Source organism: Salmo salar, chromosome ssa12 (assembly GCF_905237065.1).
Source record: "Salmo salar chromosome ssa12, Ssal_v3.1, whole genome shotgun sequence".
NCBI classification, from domain to species: Eukaryota; Metazoa; Chordata; class Actinopteri; order Salmoniformes; family Salmonidae; genus Salmo; species Salmo salar.
In genome coordinates, this window is record NC_059453.1 from 66,729,837 (window position 1) to 66,753,262 (window position 23,426).

A 23,426-nucleotide genomic window follows, 5' to 3' on the forward strand; every position below is an offset into this window, starting at 1 on the left:
AAGAAGAGGTTGACAGCGGTGTGATAGGCAGAGGTGCTGGAGATTCATTCCTCTCTATAATTATCGTTCTCTGATGGGAAATACTGACATCAATGTCCTGCCGTCATCAGGTAGCTTATTACATATACGGCATTGTAATACATGCACACCCATTGTGTTCAATCAACCATATACTAACAAACAATGTTCCCAAATCCCTCACGAATCCCCCATCTGACCCCTATCGTGATTCAGCATGGAGTAGTCCATCTCTGAGTCAGACCCTTTTTCACTTTGATGTGGCCAAAACGCATCAGTAAAAAAATATATATATAGCTGGGCAAGGGAACAGGGTGTCTGTCTATAGTGTAGGATTGGTGTGTGTGTGTGTGTGTGTGTGTGTGTGTGTGTGTGTGTGTGTGTGTGTGTGTGTGTGTGTGTGTGTGTGTGTGTGTGTGTGTGTGTGGAGGCTATAGGGTTTCCCTATTAGTAGAGTCAGTTTGAATAATGCAGGTAGGGTTATTGTTGTGGCCAATGGTCCAGGTGCTAATGGAGCTGTCTCTGGGCCGAGGGACAGACACTGTACGACTTTAATGGATGTCACCATGAGAGCCTGAAACCATACCTCCGGGCTCGGGTGACAAAGCAGGGAGGGTTTTTTGTGTTTGTACTGTGTGTGTGTGCATATCTATGTGTGTGTGTGGTATCACAGGAGTTTTAAGTAGGTCTGTGGAGGTCATAACATTTTTTCAGCAGGTTATTGTCATGCAAAAGACTGCCGGCCTCACGGTAATTTACCGTTAATTAACATGAATATGTTATCATCTCCAGGCCTCCACACATACAAGCCAGATACAAGCCGTTGATGTGTGCCTTTGGAACATCTAGATTAAAATAATGTCTAATAAGGGCCTCCTGAGTGGTACAGCTGTCTATGGTACTGCATAGCAGTGCTAGATGCATCACTACAGACCTGGGTTCGATCCCAAACTGTATCACAACTGGCCGGATTAGGGGAGGGTTTGGCTGGGGGGGCTTTACTTGGCTCATCGTGTTCTAGCGACTCCTTGTTGCGGGCCGGGCGCCTGCAGGCTGACCTTGGTCGTCAGTTGAACAGTGTTTCCTCCGACACATTGGTGCTTCTGGGCTAAGTGGGCGGGTGTTAAGAAGCTTGGTTTGGCGGGTCATGTTTCGGAGAACGCATGACTCGACCTTTGCCTCCTGAGCCCGTTGGGGAGTTGCAGCAATGACACACAAACGAAAATGGGGAGAAAAAGGGGATAAAATACAAAAAATATATAATAGTAAATAAAATAATAATAATAGTAAATAAATAAAAATGTCTAATAAATCTATGTACTATATACTGTCACAATAAATCTATTATTTATTTAGGCAGGTTTCAAAAAACATGATATAAAGAAAATGTATTTCAGAAGACCAGAATATGACTTGTCTTACTGCATGGCGTCATGCCATAGGCTGTAGGCTTGTTCAATAAGCAGACAATATATGCTTATACACTGTAAGTCCTGTGCAATTATTTTAGATTATATAGTGGCTATGTTGAGCGGAAAAGTGATCATTTGAAACAGGTCCTATGAACTAGATTTAGAGTTATTTGGCAGGTTTAGTTGTGAATGATATAAACCTTAGAATGTCTTAGAAATCAAAACATATATGGGCTACATAATGTAACTATAGGCTATTGATGATTAGAGAAAGTCGCAAAAAAGCTTGTGCTCTGTTCCTTAACTCAGGCTGTTCTCTCATCAAATGATCCTTTTTTCACCCTTCAGACTATTCTCCATTTAATCTTGTCTTGTCTTTACTAAAATGTAACATTTGTTTCGATTTAGAATGGCCCATTAACATGGGCAGGAACAGGAGCAGGAGGGAAAATACTGAATGGCAATGGAGGCCGGTTTCCCGACAGTTAGTTTTTCAATGTCAGGCAGGCTACTCTGGTTTATAGCTGAGCATGTGCTTAATATGAGCAGCTGAGAAATAAATACAGTAGCAGCTGGGCTCCTCCTCTTTTTAGTGGCAACCATCAAAACTCTGCTTTCACACGGGATTGTGTATAGAAATGTCTGGACTTAAACAAAACAACAATTATTTCACTCCACACATCAACCACTGTTTGAGGAGCATGCACCCTCTCACTGCATGACAGGTGATATTCCTGTAGCTAAAGGTAATATGTCAGCCTTTTAATGATGAAAATATACAAAATGCCCTATTAATACACTATTCAAAATCAAATACAAATGATCTATAAGTGTAGACTAAATGAGTAAGACGCCCCGCACATTCAATGAACCAACAGCATGGACTAGGCCTATACGTTCCCTCGAAGACTCGTGGATAGAAAGGTTGGAGCGTAGCATAATGTAACCAGTCCATCCAACAGCATGGACTAGGCCTATACGTTCCCTCCCAGACTCGTGGATAGAAAGGTTGGAGCGTAGCATAAGGTAGCCAGTCCATCCAACAGCATGGACTAGTCCTATACGTTTTCTCCCAGACTCGTGGATAGAAAGGTTGGAGTGTAGCATAAGGTAACCAGTCCATCCAACAGCATGGACTAGGCCTATACGTTCTAACCCAGACTCATGGATAGAAAGGTTGGAGCGTAGCATAAGGTAACCAGTCCATCCAACAGCATGGACTAGGCCTATACGTTCTAACCCAGACTCATGGATAGAAAGGTTGGAGTGTAGCATAAGGTAACCAGTCCATCCAACAGCATGGACTAGGCCTATACGTTCTAACCCAGACTCATGGATAGAAAGGTTGGAGCGTAGCATAAGGTAACCAGTCCATCCAACAGCATGGACTAGGCCTATACGTTCTAACCCAGACTCGTGGATAGAAAGGTTGGAGTGTAGCATAAGGTAACCAGTCCATCCAACAGCATGGACTAGGCCTATACGTTCTAACCCAGACTCGTGGATAGAAAGGTTGGAGCGTAGCATAAGGTAACCAGTCCATCCAACAGCATGGACTAGGCCTATACGTTCTAACCCAGACTCATGGATAGAAAGGTTGGAGCGTAGCATAAGGTAACCAGTCCATCCAACAGCATGGACTAGGCCTATACGTTCTAACCCAGACTCATGGATAGAAAGGTTGGAGTGTAGCATAAGGTAACCAGTCCATCCAACAGCATGGACTAGGCCTATACGTTCTAACCCAGACTCGTGGATAGAAAGGTTGGAGCGTAGCATAATGTAACCAGTCCATCCAGTATGCATAATAAGTCCACACTCAAAGGCGATTACTAGAATTAGTTTAATTTTGGAGTATAGGCTAGACCGATTACGTACTTAAGACTTAATTAAATCCGTTTTTGTAAATGTTTTTTTCGTGTGTAATATGCGTTAGGCTATGTATTATATAACCGCACAATCATTATTTTAGTAACGTTTTTTTTTGTTCGTGCTTGGGTTCATATATAGGCCTATGGGTATGCATAAACTCTAATATGCTAATGGTTGTTTTTAATTAATTTAATGAATCTTAGAAAGCGCTGTCCATTTCGTTGTGTTAGGCTTTGAAACAACATTAACAATGCCCATGCTTTCCACTCAGTTTCAACTTGTTGTTGAACTTATCTTGTCAAATTGATGATCACAGTGAGGTGTTTTAACAGCACAACACTGTTTGGATGATAATGGTTTGATGTGATTTTCGATTTCATTTGCGTTGATGTCAGTCAGAGTGGTTAGAGGGACAATAGAGAGTACCAGGCCATTAGGACCTGATGGATGTTAGCAAGATGGGTACTACCAACGCATGTGCAGAGTTCACAAAAAGAGATTACGGTAACTTTCACGTGGAATTTGACTGTGGTCATGACTCGTGACTGCCGGTGTGGCGCTAATATGGTCACCGCTACAGCCCTAGTTTTAAGATCGGTGAGAAGTGAGGACTAGGAGTTCCGCAGTAAAATAATAAATAGGTAGCAAAAATAGCGAAGCGTTGGAGTATCTAGACCCCAGCCTGAATGACTATCTCAGTCCGAAACGTTGTAAATTAAGTACATCTTGTGTCTTTGGTTTCATATAATGTCATCTAGAGTTGTTCAGGATTACCCAATTAAACCTCTGAAAATGTGTTATTGGATGCTTTGATATGGTTATCTCTGTGTGTGTGACTCTTTACCATTAGCCTCTATTTTTACTGTCTCTCTCTTTTTACTATCCCTCTCTCCGATTACAGTGATAAAAGCCATAACCACGTGGACAAGCTTGTTAAACTCTAATTTTATCCCTGGTTGTAAACAGATGGTTCAGAAGAGCCGGACCAAATCGTAATCAAGACCTCATCTGACAACAAAAGCAACCTGGACTCAGGGGTTGACCTAACATGGTAAACGAAAACCCAGGACACTCAAATTGGTATGATATGTTATGTTGGGTATGGTATGTATTAATTTGTGGATGTCCATCATCCATTTTGTATGATATGTTAAGAATTACAATTCATATGATATGTTATGAATTACAATTTGTATGATACACTACATGACCTTAAGTATGTGGACACCTGCTTGTCGAACGTCTCATTCCAAAATCATGGGCAATAATATGGAGTTGGTTCCCCCTTTGCTGCTATAAAAGCCTCCACTCTTCTGGGAAGGCTTTCAACTAGATGTTTGCTATGGGGACTTGCTTCCATTCAGCCAAAAGCATTATTGAGGTCGGGCACTGATGTTGGGCGATTAGGCCTGGCTCACAGTTCCAATTCATCCCAAAGGTGTTCAATGGGGTTGAGGACAGGGCTTTGTGCAGGCCAGTCAATTTCTTCCACACCGATCTCGACAAACCATTTCTGTATGGACCTCGCTTTGTGCACCAGGACACTGTCATGCTGAAACAGGAAAGGGCCTTCCCCAAACTGTTGCCATAAATTTGGAAGCACAGAATCGTATAGAATGTCATTGTATGCTGAAATGTAAAGATTTCCCTTCACTGGAACTAAGGGCCCTAGCCTAAACAATGAAAAACAGCCACAGGCCATTATTCCTCCCCCACCAAACTTTACCATTTGCACTATGCATTCGGGCAGGTAACGTTAGCTAGGCTAGGGGTTAAGGTTAGGGTTAATGTTAGGTCTGTCTGACCCACGAAGAATACCATCAGTGCAATGGGGTTAATACACCGAGTAGGTATTAAGAGCAGTGATAGGACTATGCACCACACCTCAAGTCTAGTGCCACACACACACTTTACCCTTATTTTACCAAGTCAGATGACCTATTATATTTTACAGCAACGACCTGGGTTTAGTGTGGGGATGATTAGGTCGCTGGGGATGCTCCCGAGTGGCGCAGTGGTCTAAGGGACTACATCTCAGTGCAAGAGGCGTCACTACAGTCCCCGGCTCGAATCCAGGTTGTATCACATCCGGCCGTGATTGGGAGTCCCATAGGGCGGTGCACAATTGACCCAGCGTTACCCGGTTTTGGCCAGGGTAGGCCATCAATGTAAATAAGAATTTGTTCTTAACTGACTTGGCTAGTTAAATAAAGGTTCAATTATTTTATTTTTTAAATAAAATGTGGCCATGATTGTATGAGGACCAGATTGGGAATTTAGCCAGGACACCAGGGTTAACTCCCCTACAATAAGTGCCATGGGATCTTTAGTGACCAGAGAGAGTCAGAACATCCCAATCTGAAAGACAGCACCCATGTGGGGAAATGCCCCCTTCACTGGAATCTATTGAGACCAGAGGGAAGTGTGCCTCCTACTGGACCTCCAACACCACTTCCAGCATCATCTGGTCTCACCATCCAGGGACCAACCCTGCTCAGCTTCAGAAGAAAGCCAGCAGTGGGCTGCAGGGTGGTACACACAGAGCATGCACACTCATCAACAAACTCACATACATACTGTATTAAAAACAAGTATGCATACATGGATTCTTAGTTTAATAAATTCTTGCATACAACACTGCTTCAGCCTATATGCCAATTATCACCATGGGAACAGCCCTGAGATCACCCTGATGATCCTATGACCCGGTCGGTGTGTGAAGCAGGTTCATGTCCCAATCTTCCCTCTATACACCATAGCACCTCGCCTCTTATAGAGTAGTAAGCTATTTTTATTGGTTAATCTTTTTTGTTGGCGAGTGTTAAATAACCGTTTGCTGTAGAGTTTACTCCCCTCTAGTGGTGTGTTTAGACCGGTGTCAGGCCCTCTGTGTCACCATGGCACCCCCAGCCCATTTCCTGGGTTATAATAAGAGACAGAGAGACAGAGAGACAGGAGGTTTAAATAGGTGTGACCAGATGGAGACCAGATGGAGTAAATACAGACACAGAGAGCTAAACATATCTGGCTACTGTCCACACACAGTAAATATCACAGGACTAGTACATAACTTCTACATGACATACCCACATGATGTACTGTGCCATGGGCTTAGCCTGCTATAAGAGAGTGTCCTGCTATAAGAGAGTGTCCACTTGTCCTGCTCAGCACTGTACAAGTGACTGTTGAAATGAAATCAAACCAGATATTTACACTATCAGAAATGTACTTTCAGCTGGGGACACATATTGATATTTTGCTATGCTACAGACGTGTCATTAAAGTAGTTGGCCATACATCTACAGTTTAAGGTGCATTACATAGGCTTATATGCACAATTATAAGTTACTTCCCATCTTCTGTATCTATTGCTCCCTCTCATAGACAAAACACACTGTAATTTCTGCTTTCACACAGGCATGTTACGTCTCCCTGCACAGTAAGCAGTGCTCTCAGAGCTCCTACTGTGTAGAATGATAACACCAAGTGTCAACAATACTACAGCCAATGTCATCAGAGTATATTGTGTAGATAGTGTTGGTAAGGGCACAACTTGGGGTTATTGTTATACAGGTGAACATAGTTCTTGACTAGGGCCGGTACACACCAGAACTGATTTCTGGCACTTGATATAAAATATTGGTTTACAAATATTGCAGAGTTCCGGCACCTAAATATAACCAGTCCCTGCACCCAAAATGTGTACCAGTACCTATTTCAGTCCAAGTCAAGCGCTGGGTGTACAGACTGGTGATTCAGCCATACAAAAAGTAGCCTTGTGTGGCGTGCTTCTACAGTAGGTTCTCCTAATTTGCTGTGAATGAGACTACGCATAATTATGCTATCTCTTTCTCACACATTCTCTCTCCAATGTATCCCTCTCCGTATGCCAAATCTACACATATTGCAGGTGTTATTGCAAGTGTAGCTAAATGCTTGTGTAAAAAATACGTGTTTTTGTCATGTCCCTGTTAACCACAGAATCCTCTTCTCCCTGACTTGTTGTTAAGGGATGTGTTTCTTAGGACTATGAGGTGGTCTATCCAAAACAGTGGCCTCTCTGTCCTCCTCATCCCACTCTTTACTTTTCTCCCTGCTTCTCTCAGTGTGGTGAAGAATGTAGAGTCTGCTAGAGAAAGGTGAGAATGCAGGTAGGTGTTTTGTGAAAGTTCAGCCATAAAGGGTTGCTTATGTCTCATCAAAGATTGACATTCTCAGAAATCATACACAAACAAGCATGCTCGAACACACGCACAGTCGCACACACAAACACTCATGCACACACACACACACGCACACACACGCACGCACACGCACACACACACACACTCTCTCTCTCTCTAACACTCTACTGTGTAAAACACACACCCGTGAGAAGCCCTGTCACAGTTACCAGACACTTTGAAAAACTACTCACTGCTCACAGATATCTCTCACTCTTGATTCTATAGACTATTATATGAGCCATAGCTATAGATCTGACCCCATCGCCTACATAAATGATGTAAAATTGAAATATTATATTCACATACCCATACTGTCACAGACAGGCTGTTGCCTGGACCATATTCCTCCAATACAAACTGCAAGACCACGTATTGCTAAGTGTCAGTATATTGGTGAATGTAGTACTGACAAATAACTGTGTCAGTATTGTGGTGAATGTAGTACTGACAAATAACTGTGTCAGTATTGTGGTGAATGTAGTACTGACAAATAACTGTCTCAGTATTGTGGTGAATGTAGTATTGACAAATAACTGTCTCAGTATTGTGGTGAATGTAGTATTAAAAAATAACTGTGTCACTTTTTGTTGAATGTAGTATTGAGAAATAACAGTGTCAGTATTGTGGTGAATGTAGATTTGACAAATAACTGTCTCAGTATTGTGGTGAATGTAGTATTGAGAAATAACAGTGTCAGTATTGTGGTGAATGTAGTATTGAGAAATAACAGTGTCAGTATTGTGGTGAATGTAGTATTGAGAAATAACTGTCTCAGTATTGTGGTGAATGTAGAATTGAGAAATAACAGTGTCAGTATTGTGGTAAATGTAGTATTGAGAAATAACAGTGTCAGTATTGTGGTGAATGTAGTATTGAGAAATAACAGTGTCAGTATTGTGGTAAATGTAGTATTGACAAATAACAGTGTCAGTATTGTGGTGAATGTAGTATTGACAAATAATAGTGTCAGTATTGTGGTGAATGTAGTATTGAGAAATAACTGTCTCAGTATTGTGGTGAATGTAGTATTGAGAAATAACAGTGTCAGTATTGTGGTAAATGTAGTATTGAGAAATAACAGTGTCAGTATTGTGGTGAATGTAGTATTGAGAAATAACAGTGTCAGTATTGTGGTGAATGTAGTATTGACAAATAACAGTGTCAGTATTGTGGTGAATGTAGTATTGACAAATAATAGTGTCAGTATTGTGGTGAATGTAGTATTGACAAATAACTGTCTCAGTATTGTGGTAAATGTAGTATTGAGAAATAACAGTGTCAGTATTGTGGTGAATGTAGTATTGACAAATAACAGTGTCAGTATTGTGGTGAATGTAGTATTGACAAATAATAGTGTCAGTATTGTGGTGAATGTAGTATTGACAAATAACTGTCTCAGTATTGTGGTAAATGTAGTATTGAGAAATAACAGTGTCAGTATTGTGGTAAATGTAGTATTGAGAAATAACAGTGTCAGTATTGTGGTGAATGTAGTATTGAGAAATAACAGTGTCAGTATTGTGGTGAATGTAGTATTGAGAAATAACAGTGTCAGTATTGTGGTGAATGTAGTATTGAGAAATAACAGTGTCAGTATTGTGGTGAATGTAGAATTTCAGTAACTTCAGGGGATAGTCAGAACAGACAACATTCATTGAGGCAATCTAACCACAGTACCACACTTGGAATTGCTTTTAACTTACCAAGGCTAGGGTCATTACAGTATTTTACACTAAATAGTGTAACAGACCTTAGAAAATGTGACATCATAAAAGTTTTTAGCTGACGCTTGAACTCCTCGCCATAACATTTTATTATGATGTCGTAAACATGTCGTAAAGCTTCATAGCATATGTCATAACTTGTCATAACTTGACAAATATAAATTATGGCAATGTTATGACATGTTATGTCATGTGTTGTGCCATACTGGGATATTTTCTAGCCTTATGACACTGATAATATTATGCAGTAAACAAAGATTAGTGCATAATAGTGTCAATATTTCCAATATTGAAGTGTTCTTACCTGAGCCCCACATTGGCAACTCCTCTCCTCCTTGGTTGAATGGATCTAGTACTTCAAAATTGTACAGATTTCCCAGAATTAACCTGTATAAATGAGGAGAGAAAATGTTGTCCTCTTGTTCACAGAGGGATGAGAGAGAAGGAGCGAATCCACGCAGATCCTATAGAATGGCACGTAACTGTAGGAGAACATATGAATCACAACACTACAGAGAGCTTACCACATAAAAACAAACACACTCAGGGTGAGTGAGAGAGAGATGAGAGAGACGTAGAGTGTACGCAGCCACGTGCCCACAGTAAAGCAGAGATCTAACAGCAGGCTTATTCACACTCTCTCTCCCTCTCTTACCCTCACATTCTCTCTCGCTCTCGTTTTGCCGTAACTCCATTCACTCACGTTTTCTTTTCCTCCCCTCTCTTACTCCCTCCCCTCTTTTTTACTCTCTCTCTCTCGGCTTCCTTTCCTTTACTGTCACTATTTTTCCTCCTCTCTCTCTTCAATCCTTCCTTGCTTCCCCACCCCCGGAGAGAGAACGGAACAAGTGCACAAGATTCCAGCAGCTAATTCTGCTTCTTAAGACAGGGAACTTAATATGTGAGGACAACTGTGAGGACGGAGGGGGAGCAAGTGAGGAGGGGGAGGGAGGGCGGAAGGAGGGAGCAGGGATAGAATGAAGGATGGCAAATTCAAAGAAGAGAAGTGGATAGAGGGAAGGAGGGAGGGAGTTAAAACTAAGAGTCACTGAAATTAGGGAGAGCGAGAGAGGAAGAGAGAAAGGAAGAGAGGGAGAGGATTTGGAGATAGAAACAGAGAGAGAGAGAGAGAGAGAGGGGGTGTTGAGGGAGTGAGGGAAGTGAGATTGACAGATGAAAGCATAACACAGGGAGAGGAGTGTTTGTTTTGTTTGACTTAGAGATGAATTCACACACTAGTTTTAACTGCCTCCCCAATGAGCTCCTATGTCAGCCACACTAGAAGTTGTGAATGGCTGGGGCTCCATTGGGACCTGTGCATCATAACTAGACATGACCAACATCCATCGTCACTGTAATTAATTGAACACACCATGGCGAGAGAAGAGGCAATACAAGTGCCAGTCCATCTCAATGTCTCCTCTATGGCATCTAAGATTGTCATGTAAGCTTACCAACTCCCCTAGATAATTCCTTGCCCCCACTACCTTAGACCAAAACAGAAGAGTCTTTTTAACACTTTCACACTCTGATCTGCTCATCATTTACGCTATTCCTTTTTTTGGACGTTATTTTTATGGAATGGTCTGCCTATCCATGTGAGAGACGCAGACTCGGTCTCGACCTTTAAGCCTTTATTGAAGACTCATCTCTTCAGCAGGTCCTATGATTGAGTGTAGTCTGGCCCAGGAGTGTGAAGGTGAATGGAAAGGCACTGGAGCAACGAACTGCCCTTGCTGTCTCTGCCTGGCCGGTTCCCCTCTCTCCACTGGGATTCTCTTCCTCAAACCCTATTACCTGGGCTGAGTCACTGGCTTATTGGTGTTCTTCCATGCCGTTCCTAGGAGGGGTGTGTCACTTGAGTGGGTTGAGTCACTGACGTGGTCTTCCTGTCTAGGTTGGCGCCCCCCCTTGGGTTGTGCCGTGGGGGAGATCTTCGTGGGCTATACTCGGCCTTGTCCCAGGATAGAAAGTTGGTGGTTGAAGATGTCCCTCTAGTGGTGTGGGGGCTGTGCTTTGGCAAAGTGGGTGGGGTCATATCCTGCCTGTTTGTCCCTGTCCGGGAGTATTGTCGGACGGGGCCACAGTGTCTCCCAATCCCTCCTGTCTCAGCCTCCAGTATTTATGCTGCAATAGTTTGTGTTGGGGGGCTAGGGTTAGTCTCTTATATCTGGTGTATTTCTCCTGTCTTATCCGGTGTCCTGTGTGAATTTAAGTATGCTCTCTCTAATTCTCTCTTTCTCTTTTTCACTCTCTTTTTCTTTCTTTCTTTCTTTCTTTCTTTCTTTCTTTCTTTCTTTCTTTCTTTCTTTCTTTCTTTCTTTCTTTCTTTCTTTCTTTCTCTCGGAGGACCTGAGCCCTAGGACCATGCCTCAGGACTACCTGGCCTGATGGCTTCTTGCTGTCCCCAGTCCACCTAGTCGTGCTGCTGCTCCAGTTTAAACTGTTCTGCCTGCGGCTATGGAACCCTGACCTGTTCACCGGACGTGCTACCTTGTCCCAGACCTACTGTTTTAAACTCTCTAGAGACAGCAAGAGCAGTAGAGATACTCTGAATGATCGGCTATGAAAAGCCAACTGACATTTACTCCTTTGGTGCTGACCTGTTGCACCCTCTACAACCACTGTGATTATTATTATTTGACCATGCTGGTCATTTATGAACATTTGAACATCTTGGCCTTCTTCTGTTATAATTGCCACCTGGCACAGCCAGAAGAGGACTGGCTACCCTTCATAGCCTGGTTCCTCTCTAGGTTTCTTCCTAGGTTCCGGCCTTTCTAGGGAGTTATGCCTAGCCACCGTGCTTCTACACCTGCATTGCTTGCTGTTTGGGGCTTTAAGCTGGGTTTCTGTACAGCACTTTGTGACATCAGCTGATGTAAGAAGGGCTTTATAAATACATTTGATTGATTTATTGATTTGAGTTGTAGTTCATTTGGGTTAGAGTTGCTGTAATATAATGGTGTTTGGCCTGCTGTTTTTTATTAGATTATGTCATATGAAATGATACACTGATATGAAGACGAACACAGAATTCCTAATCCATAACAAGTTAACTCCTGATATTGCACCGACAGTAGTTTACAGGAAATGTAGATCCGATGTCATGAAATGTGCTTGCAGGGTGCCATATAAGAGAGGCAAGGGAGGAGGGGGTGGAGGGTGGCGGAGGAGGGTGGAGAGGGAGTGAGATTGACGCATGGTGCAATGTCGAGTAAATGTCAGTCTAAATCTGATGTGCTAAATGTCAGTTCTTCCCCTCTGCCCCTCTTCAGTGTCTTTTATCCTGCCAGTGAAATGACATGTGGATTGACTGGCATTAGATAACTGAGTATTGTATATCTCATTATTTATTGTAAGATGTTTAAGTGACATATTTAACATGAGGGCCAGTTTCCCACACACAGATTAAACCTAGGCCTGGACTAAAATGCCTGCTCAGTGGAAAAACTTATTTGAAATATCTTTTTACTCCGGGACTAGGATTAACCTGCCCCACCAAAGATTGCACTAAATATATCAGAATAGTAGTACTTTTGAGCTTTGAGTTGAGTTTAACAATTAGTCATGCATGCATTTATGTGTATTAGTATTATGGGTATTATTAGTATTATTTGTATTATTAGTTATTTAGTTACCTGTAGGAGTTCCTAAGGATGAAGTAATGGGGTATTTATGTGTATTAGTATTATGGGTATTATTAGTATTATTCGTTATTTAGTTGCCTGTAGGAGTTCCTAAGGATGAAGTAATTGGGTATTTATGTACATGTATATTCCAGGATTATGTCTGAGTGTTTGATGGAGGCAGTAAAAGCAGTAATGTGTTGGTCCTGTTAGGCTTGGCAGGGCCCCACGGTGTGAATACTGAGCAGGAGTGTCCATGTAAACTCATATCCATGTGTTCAGGCAGGTCAGACAGCCGTCCTCTTCAAAGTTTATCCTGACCTATGGACACACACATTCATAAATCACACACATGCACATGCAAATGCTCTCTCTCGCTCTCACACACACGCACGCACACACACGCACGCACGCACACGCGCACGCACGCACGCACACGCACACACACACACACAACCACCTCCCCTTCTGCGTCTGCCTCTGGCCCCCTTCCATGGCAGGGTAGGGTTGGGGGACAGTAAGGAAGGGCAACAAACTGGAACAGTAAGCACATTTCACCATCTGAGAACGTTAGGATAGAGTTACAGGGCCACACACTCCCTATCTCTCCCTCCCATCCCCCTCACAGGCACTCCTTCTACTCCACACAGCTCGCTTGTCTGCTGCCTTTCTCTAATAAAATGTTTACAAGAATAGTGGTGGCTATTAAATATGGCAACTTAACGAAGGATGTCTTAGTTCGCCCTGCATGAGCTGCATTTGGTCCTTTACGTCTTTTATATGTCCCCGCATGACACCTATTGGTACCAGCATACCAACATGCCAAAGGTCCAAGATGTTATTTCTTACATTTAGAAGTTGCCTTTTCTTTCTAATGAAACTGGTAACTGGAAGTGTAATTCTTATGGCAGGAAATGACCATAGGTGTAGGAAAACAGGTTTGGTGATCTACATAATCCAATATTTTGTCCAACACATGTTCAGAACCCAGCAATTTTCTTCTCACAAAACCTAAGTTTCTGTTTTTTGAAAATTATATATGCATAGTCTATTTTAAACAGAAAACTATTCTTGTGTAAACTGTAAAGTGTGCAAACTTGTCCTGGAGGATAGATATAAACTATCTACCATACTCTCTATCGTTTTTCCTTCAAAGTTTCCTTCGAAGATGTAATCAGTGTGATTTCGTAATTCATCCTTTTTCATGTCTGACCACGGTAATTAATCATAGATTCTGATGATAGCGCAGGACTGTATGCAGATTTCTGTTAGAGTCTATTCCCCAGCTAGCTTCGTTAGTCTAATTATTCCATAAAAGAAGTAGGTCACTTCGTCACTCAGTCTACATGCAAATGGGTTAGATGCTCCACTTCTACAGTATGGAACGTACTGTAGTCCTATGTCTAATTGAAGAGTTTCTGAGATAGCCTCCCACTCCCTCCTCTCTCTACTCCCACTGTTTTCACTCCTCGTGGTCACAGCTTAAGAACTTTGAAAGTGGTTGTGAATATTAATCGCTAGATCACTCTGCAGTAAACTGTGCCTCCTCATGTTGTCCTTCTTTGCTGTGTTGTGTTCTGACATGAAGAGACGGGCTGTCGTGTTTATAACATAATAGATCAATGTTGAGATGGACAAAAAAACGGCATTCCTACGCCATAGTGCAAACCAACGTCGTTATGCTTTACCACTTTAGATCGCGTCTTATCAAATAGTATATACAAAAGTTACAACCTTATCGTATTGTCTGTGTATTTGAATTGCCTTGCTGTCTTTAATTTCATCATCAATCTGAATGATGTCGTTCGAGGAAACTTAACATCGTGCAAGGATTCTCCACTAATAAATATTTGTTTCACCAGTAACACCATCAACATTAGACTACTAGGGCCATCTTGTGGCTAGGCTGATGAACAGCCTCAGCTCTGATCTACAATGTAAAAAGATTGTAGGACTGCAGTCTCACGCTAGGTGGCACTGCGACTCTATTATTGTAACTTTTAGGTAGGTATACAGTACTTGGACTATATTTGAACTGGACAATGTATTTATTGGCAATGCAAATTCTCAAGATTGGCAGTGAATGTTACTTTAGATTATAGTACAATTTGTGTGTAGAATCCATGAGTGTAGAATCATGTAACCATCAGGGATGTTTACTCTACTCTGAAAACATAGTTTATGAAGCTACCGATTACTTCACACTGGATGAAGTTAAGCTACACTTAAGATACTCTTCAAAAAAATATAGTTTACTTAACAAAATATACTTTGAAAAGTAGTTCACCACATCCAAACTACTTTGTGAAAAATTCTGGTATCTAAATCTGACCACAAATTGAAAGAGCAGATCGCTCTGGAGGCAGATGTTAACAGAATGTTTAATTTAGCATATTAAACACAAAAACTTTCAAGTCAGAATTAGGCAGGTCTGATGCCTACTTCACCATGTCTTCTGTTCTCTCTACATGGAAAAAAATGTAATTACCTACTGAAAACACTACCAATATTTTTATTTTAGTTTAACTACCACCAAGCTACTGCAAAATGTAGTTAGATGTAGTTAACTACTCCCCAACACTAGATGTAGACCTCTATCAACTTGGAATGTTTATAATGGCTTCATCTGCAGGCTTTGTAGTACTGTTTATTTTTCAATCTTTTTGTTGTTGTGTTGAACAAATAAGTGAAGAGTGTGTGTGTGTGCATTTGTGGTGCAGATGAGGGTATTTGTGGTGTGTGTGTGTGTGTGTGTGTGTGTGTGTGTGTGTGTGTGTGTGTGTGTGTGTGTGTGTGTGTGTGTGTGTGTGTGTGTTATTGATGAGGATTGTGCAAAGCTGTATTATTGCACAATGAGTAAGTACGTCCCATTGCAGTGTACTTCATGAGAGAGGATGAGGAGTTTCCTGCCCTACCCCTCTTCCCTCTGTCAGGATTAGTGTGGTAATGCAGCGATTCTGACACTGAGCTCTGATCAGCTGCTTAATACTGCTTTATCCCTCCAAACAACAACACACACACACACGTAATGTATGTAAATTTAACACATATAAACTCAGCAAAAAAAGAAATGTCCTCTCACTGTCAACTGTGTTAATTTTCAGCAAACTTAACATGTGTAAATATTTGTATGAACATAACAAGATTCAACAACTGAGACATAAACTGAACAAGTTCCACAGACATGTGACTAACAGAAATGGAATAATGTGTCCCTGAACAAAGGGGGGGTCAAAATCAAAAGTAACAGTCAGTATCTGGTGTGGCCACCAGCTGCATTAAGTACTGCAGTGCATCTCCTCCTCATGGACTGCACCAGAGTTGCCCGTTCTTGCTGTGAGATGTTACCCCACTCTTCCACCAAGGCACCTGCAAGTTCCCGGACATTTCTGGGGGGAATGACCCTAGCCCTCACCCTCCGATCAAACAGGTCCCAGACGTGCTCAATGGGATTGAGATCCGGGCTCTTCGCTGGCTATGGCAGAACACTGTCATTCCTGTCTTTCAGGAAATCACGCACAGAACGAGCAGTATGGCTGGTGGCAATGTCATGTTTGAGGGTCATGTCAGGATGAGTCTGCAGGAAGGGCACCACATGAGGGAGGAGGATGTCTTCCCTGTAACGCACAGCGTTGAGATTGCCTGCAATGACAACAAGCTCAGTCCAATGATGCTGTGACACACCGCCCCAGACCATGACAGACCCTCCACCTCCAAATCGATCCCACTCTAGTGTACAGGCCTCAGTGTAACGCTCATTCCTTCGACGCTAAACGTGAATCTGACCATCACCCCTGGTGAGACAAAAGCACGACTCGTCAGTGAAGAGCCCTTTTTGCCAGTCCTGTCTGATCCAGCGGCGGTGGGTTTGTGCCCATAGGCGACGTTGTTGCCGGTGATGTCTGGTGAGGACCTGCCTTACAACTGGCCTACAAGCCCTGAATCCAGCCTCTCTCAGCGTATTGCGGACAGTCTGAGCACTGATGGAGGGATTGTGTGTTCCTGGTGTAACTCGGGCAGTTGTTGTTGCCATCCTGTACCTGTCCCGCAGGTGTAATGTTCGGATGTACTGATCCTGTGCAGGTGCTGTTACACATGGTCTGCCACTGCGAGGACGATCAGCTGTCCGTCCTGTCTCCCTGTAGCACTGTCTTAGGCATCTCACAGTACGGACATTGCAATTTATTGCCCTGGCCACATCTGCAGTCCTCATGCCTCCTTGCAGCATGCCTAAGGCACGTTCACGCAGATGAGCAGTGATCCTGGGCATCTTTCTTTTGGTGTTTTTCAGAGTCAGTAGAAAGGCCTCTTTAGTGTGTTAAGTTTTCATAACAGTGACCTTAATTTGCTACCGTCTGTAAGCTGTTAGTGTCTTAACGACCCTTCCACAGGTGCATGTTCATTAATTGTTTATGGTTCATTGAACAAGCATGGGAAACTGTGTTAAAACCCCTTACAATGAAGATCTGTGAAGTTATTTTGATTTTTACGAATTATCTTTGAAATACAGGGTCCTGAAAAAGGGATGTTTATTTTTTTGCCTGAGCTCTCACTTGTAGATGTAGACTAGCCTGTGTACAGAGGTATCATGCCATATCATTAGGGCTGGCTGTAGCCTTTTCGGGGCCCTAAGCGAGATTTGGTTGGGGGGCCTCCCACCTCGCAACAAAACATTTCTATATTTGATATATATTTTCACACTATGAGGTTGCAATAATACTGTGAAATTGTGAACATGATGATAATGCTTTTTTAGTGTAAGAGCTGTTTGAAAAGACTGCCTGAAATTTCTGCCTGTTTTGGTGGGATGGAGTTTTTGCCTTCCATGGTGACATCACTATGTAGTACATTAGTTAATAGACCAATAAGAAAAAGTGTTCCAAACCTGTCTGCCAATAACAGCTAGTTGTCAGTTTTCTCCTCCCTACTCTGACCACTCCCAAACAGAGAAATTGCTCTTTGCTAAGAAGCTATTTTTGTTTCTTTTTTTACCATTTTAATTGGAATCAATCACAGTAAGGTACTTAATTGTTACCCAGAAATGCTTTAATATTGAGATTTAGAAAAAATGGCTGCATTGGACCTTTAAAGCAATTTTATAACACATTTCCTGCAATTCAACTCATTTTGCCACGTGGTGGAGAGAAATGTTTTCAGTTTTTAAGCAAGTTTTCTGCAATTTTACACATTTTGCAAGTCATTACAAAAGTCATTACATGCCATGTTAATATGATATCTGAGTTAGAATGACTAACAAAATAATTTTGTTCCCCTGGAGGTCAGGGCCCCTGGGCACATGCCCTGCGTGCCCAATCAGTATTTGGCCATGATTACTACAAGTTTAGATAGCTGGCTAGACTAACTACCAATCTAATACATTTTAGCTGTAGCTAATTGAGTGACTGTCAGTGACAGACATAATGAGAGAAAAACTGGTAATGCACAACCAAATTTCAATATTGCATCTTGTGTATTGTACTATTATCACTCTCAATAGTAAGTTGAGACCCTGACAGAGGTAAAGAAAATATATAGCTTATGCCTGGAACCGGTACTGCATATCATATCATTTAAATACACAACAACTGACAGATGTCACCAGCCAATATTTCACTCAGAGAATTATGAATACAGAACCTCTAAACACGATGGCCCTGCACAATCTGTTGCTCTAAGACCACCAATCTAACTTCATTCCCCCACATTCACCTCTCTATCTCTCCTCCCTCCTCTTCCCCTGTTTTCTCACATACTGATCAGCCTCTCTCTCTGATCAGAGTGATCAATAGTCAATGTTGACTCTGTATGTGTGTTTCATTGTGCTTGAAGTTCAGAGGAACAAGCATCAGAGCTAGCCCCCCCCCCCCGCCCCGCCCCCCCCCCACACACACACACAGAGGCTTATGTTAATCCTTGCAAAAACAAAGCAATATATTTCGCTCAAGCCAAGCGTGGGATGTCCGTTTATATCAGGATTACGGTTTCAAATATATCTCCGCTGCTCCAACATGATCTAATACTGAACTGGCATCTATATTGGACTGGGTGCACATTTGATGTAAATATTGTGTAACAGCACAGATTGTTAGTACTCAAGGGGATGATGTGATGAAACTGACCACCAAGAAGCTCTTAGACCACTCCCACCCCTGACCCCTGAACCCAGATGACCTAATAACCACAGTAAACTGACCTCTCAGTGGGTGGTCTCATCTCAAGCCAGTACAGAGGTTGGATAGACAGACAGACAGACAGACAGACAGACAGACAGACAGACAGACAGACAGACAGACAGACAGACAGACAGACAGACAGACAGACAGACAGACAGACAGACAGACAGACAGACAGACAGACAGACAGACAGACAGACAGACAGACAGACAGACAGACAGACAGACAGACAGAGCACTGGGCCTCCTCTTGGATAGAAATATAGTGCCTTGTGAAAGTCTACACACCCGTTGCTCTGTCTTTACATTTTGCTACCTTCAAATTTGATCTGAAAAGGGATTAAATTTGATATTTTTCCTACAGATCTACCAAACCTACTCCACATGTTGAAAGAGAAAACTATTATAGAACATTTTCCAAATCAATAAAAAAAAACATTGTAATACATGTCTTGATTGCGTTTGTCTTCACACCCCAGAGTGATTACTTGGTGAAAGCAAAGCACCTTTGGCAGCCATTACAGCTGTGAATAATTTTTTCTAAGATTCTACCAACTCCTAGGGCAACATATATCCTTTTTTTGTCAAAATTGCTCAGTAAGCTCAGTAACTTTGATTGGAAATCATTGATGGACAGCAATATTCGAACCTTGTCTCTGATTTTCAAGCAGATGTAAGATCAGTACCATTCAGGAACACTCAACACCTCTTAAAGTGTCTTTAACATTTGTGTAACTGTCCAATTAAAAAATAAACTATCCCAGGGCTAGGTTTTCAGAAGACTGAGGCGGGTTTTCCTCTAAATATTTACATGGGCTTTGCTCCTTTAATATTTATTTTGCTCCCAAACTCCCCAGTCCTTGCCGGTGACAAGCATACCCATAACATGATGCTGCCACCACAATACTTGAAAATACAGAGGGTTTCACTCTGTTGTGCTGTATTGGATTTGACCCAAACCTTTAGTTTTTATTTAGGCCAAAATGTTGTATTTGCCGTGTTGTCATCTTAATGGCCTTGTTGAAAACAGACTGGATGATTTGGAGTGATTTTTTTCTCTCTTTTAACTTTGTCATACAGGCCAATAATGTGGAGTGAATGCAATGTTGTTGATCCTCTGTATTTTCAAGTATTGTGGTGGCAGCATCATGTTTTGGGTATGCTTGTCACTGGGAAGGACTGGGGAGTTTGTCAGGATCAAAATAAATACAGATGTAGGATCTTAATTTGAGCCAGTTTACTATAGCAGGAAATTAATCATGCAGCAACAGGAAATGTGAATTATTATGTGGATTATAATTAATATACATTTTTGTAGGGGTTGATACATTCATAATGAGGGCAAATCAAGTCCGACATTTTAAAGTGGAAATTAAACTTTAGAAACCTTTTTAAAACTAAAATACACCACAAGTTTGCATTTCCTGCTTTACAGGAACATTCCCTGTAGCAAAAGAGTGATCAAATTAAGATCTGTATAAATGAGCAACGCCCAGGTAGAAAGTTAGAGGAAAACCCGCCATAGTTTTCTGAAAACCTAGAGACACACCAGAATGGCTTTCCAATTGGTGTTGGGTGTTCTTGAATGGTCCAGTCTCAGTCCTGACTTAAATCTGCTTGAAAATTTGAGACACGGTTTGAATATTGCTGTCCATCAATGATTTGTAACCAAATTTTCTGAGCTTGAGCAATTTTGACAAAAGCAAGGGATATTCACTGAGTATACAAAACATTAAGAACACCAGCTCTTTCCATCACATACACTCCTAAAAGAGTTATTTGGCTGTCCCCATAGCAGAACCCCTTTTCATTCTAGGTAGAACCCATTTGAGTTCCATGTAGAACCCGTTACACAGAGGGTTCTACCTGGAACCCAAAAGACTTCTACCTGTGTCACGTTGGCATGAAGAATTGGGAGACAGGCGCAGGAATGCGTAATAGGGCAAACAAGCACGTACACAAAACACAGGGTTGAAACCCAAACAAAAGTGCGAGGAGTACCTCGAATAAAGACACACACGCACAAGGATTATCACACGGGACGAGACCCGTAATCATCTGCGCAATCCACAAGGGCACGAAAGCCAAAACACACAGCACAGGTACTCACACGCACCAACGGACATTGTAACAATAATGGACAGCCCAATGGAAACCAAAGGGCACACTTATACAAGTACTAATCAGTGGAAATAGGGGACAGGTGTGCTTAATGAAAGTTCCGGACAGATCCGTGACAATCTGGAACCAAAAAGAGTTATCCTATGGGGTCAGCTGAAGAACCCATTTGGAACCCGTTTTTCTAAGAGTGTAGACTGACCAGGTGAATCCAGGTGCTCTAAGAATTGTGCAAGGTTGGTAGAATCTTATTCAAAATTATTCACAATTGTGATGTCTGCCAAAGGTGCTTCCACCATATGCACTAAATACATCTTAATTATTATTTATTTTTTAATTTGGAGTAGATTGTGTAGATAGCTATGTACATTTTAGATTCAATTTTAAGACAACAAAATGTGATTACACTAGCGACTGATTATAGACCTTATACTCTTTCCCTCTATTCCACTCTTTCTTTCTGTCTCTCTCGCTTTCACATTCTCTCTCTTCCCTTTGTCTCTCTTTTCTTATCTCCCTTTTACTCATCCCTCTCTTGCTCATCCCCACAGTGCTCATGTGTTCATGTTAACTCTCCCTCTCTCTCGGGTCTTCTCATGTCTCTCCATTGCTTTCCTCCAGTAATAGAGCCCATCTGTCCCTTCTCTCCTGTTCCTCTTTCGGTCAACTCTACAGTGAAGGAACTGTGGGGTGGAGGGGGGTCATCAGGGTCAGAGTCAACACGCCCCGCTCCCACAACCATTCACAGCTCTTTAACACCTAAACCCCTCTCACCCCACACACGCACACACACCCTGCGCACTGTCCCTGCCCCCACCTGCCTCATCCCTGTGTTGTGCCCCCCAACCCCCTGCTACATCACCCGCCTGGTGTGTGTTAGTTTGTATTAGTGTGTGTGTGTGTGTGTGTGTGTGTGTGTGTGTGTGTGTGTGTGTGTGTGTGTGTGTGTGTGTGTGTGTGTGTGTGTGTGTGTGTGTGTGTGTGTGTGTGTGTGTGTGTGTGCGTGTGTGCGTGTGTGTGCGTGCGAGAGAACTGAGCCCAGTTGAATAGTACAGGATTATTACAACAGCGAAAGCCTCCCTCTCTGCCCTATGAGGCCAGCCATCTTAATCACCAAACTCCATCCTGCTGCAACCCAGCCTCCGCACATCCACTCTTTCATTAAGAGTCAGCCAATGGATTAGTGTAGCTAAACCAAAAGATGGAGAGAGAGATGAGAGATGAAGTTGAGGGAGGAGAGTGGGAAGAGTTGAGAGGGAAAGAGTGGGAGCGGGTTGAATGGTGAAAGAGAAGAAAAGGAGGAGGGCAACTTGGCTTGTCTGTTGATATTTCTTTGTAAAGTAAGATTTCATAACCTTCACTCTGCCTATCAGTGAGACATACAGTGAAGGTATAATATCTATTGTCTGCTCGGTATGAAATATCTGCTCACAAGAGGTTTCTGATCTTTGTACGCTGAGAGTGAGGGCAGATGGACTACACTGTTAGTGACAGTGTCATCATGTCTCTCAGGGAAGATTGAGCGGGGACTCTCTCTGTCTCCCCCACTCTCTCTCTCTCTTCCTGTCTTCCTCTCTTCATCTCTCTTCCTCTCACCCCACCCTCAATATATGGTTGATAAATTCTTGGCTGGCTTGCTATCAAGACAATCTCCTCATCCTTCAACATTCACCCATCTTAACATTCACACACAATAACCTGTATTGTCTTCTTGAGAACCACACAGCTTTTTAGAGGTTTCAATTGTTCAAATGCCAGACAGCTTCAGAATAATGTCTGCCCAGCAACACACACCCAATACACACACCCTCGCACAAATACTCGTTGCATCACCATCTTCCACCTGTCTATGTATGTGTGTGCGTGTGTGCGTGTGTGTGTGTGTGCGTGTGTGCGTGTGTGTGCGTGCGTGTGAGCAAAGTTATGTGTCATTCCAATGCTGAATGAAGAGGGATGGGATTGGTTGGAGGCGGGTTTATGAGGGGGTGTAGCTCACCCTCCCGTGCATTTGGCCCCCCTAGCTGTCTGTCAGAGAAATGTCCCTCCCCTCTGTTTCTCCCAGCTGTCTTTCCCTCCAGAGCCAGCAACCTCAGCACAATGCAGGGTCAGGGGTCAAGAGAAAGAACAGGCTGCGTTTACAATGGACCCACAGTGGCCATTTAACAGCAAAACCCCCCTTTATGCATCTCCATTTTTCATGTCTCTCTCTTTCTCTCTTTCTCTTTATCGCTCTCTCTTTATCTCTCTCTCTCTC

General features: G+C 42.4%; 1 protein-coding gene across 1 annotated transcript in view; it reads right to left on the reverse strand.

Annotated features, from left to right (window-relative positions):
• LOC106565522 (zinc finger protein 385A) overlaps nt 1–10,119 on the reverse strand; it is an 82,768-nt gene extending 72,649 nt beyond the window's left edge. Inside the window, exons 1-2 of the mRNA XM_014132751.2 lie at nt 9,777–10,119; nt 9,557–9,639 (exon numbers count right to left, since the gene is read on the reverse strand). Of these exons, the coding sequence (XP_013988226.1) occupies nt 9,557–9,639; nt 9,777–9,781 (88 nt within the window). The 5' untranslated portion in view covers nt 9,782–10,119. The remainder of the gene's footprint in view (nt 1–9,556; nt 9,640–9,776) is intronic.
• Between the last annotated feature and the right edge of the window lie 13,307 nt (nt 10,120–23,426).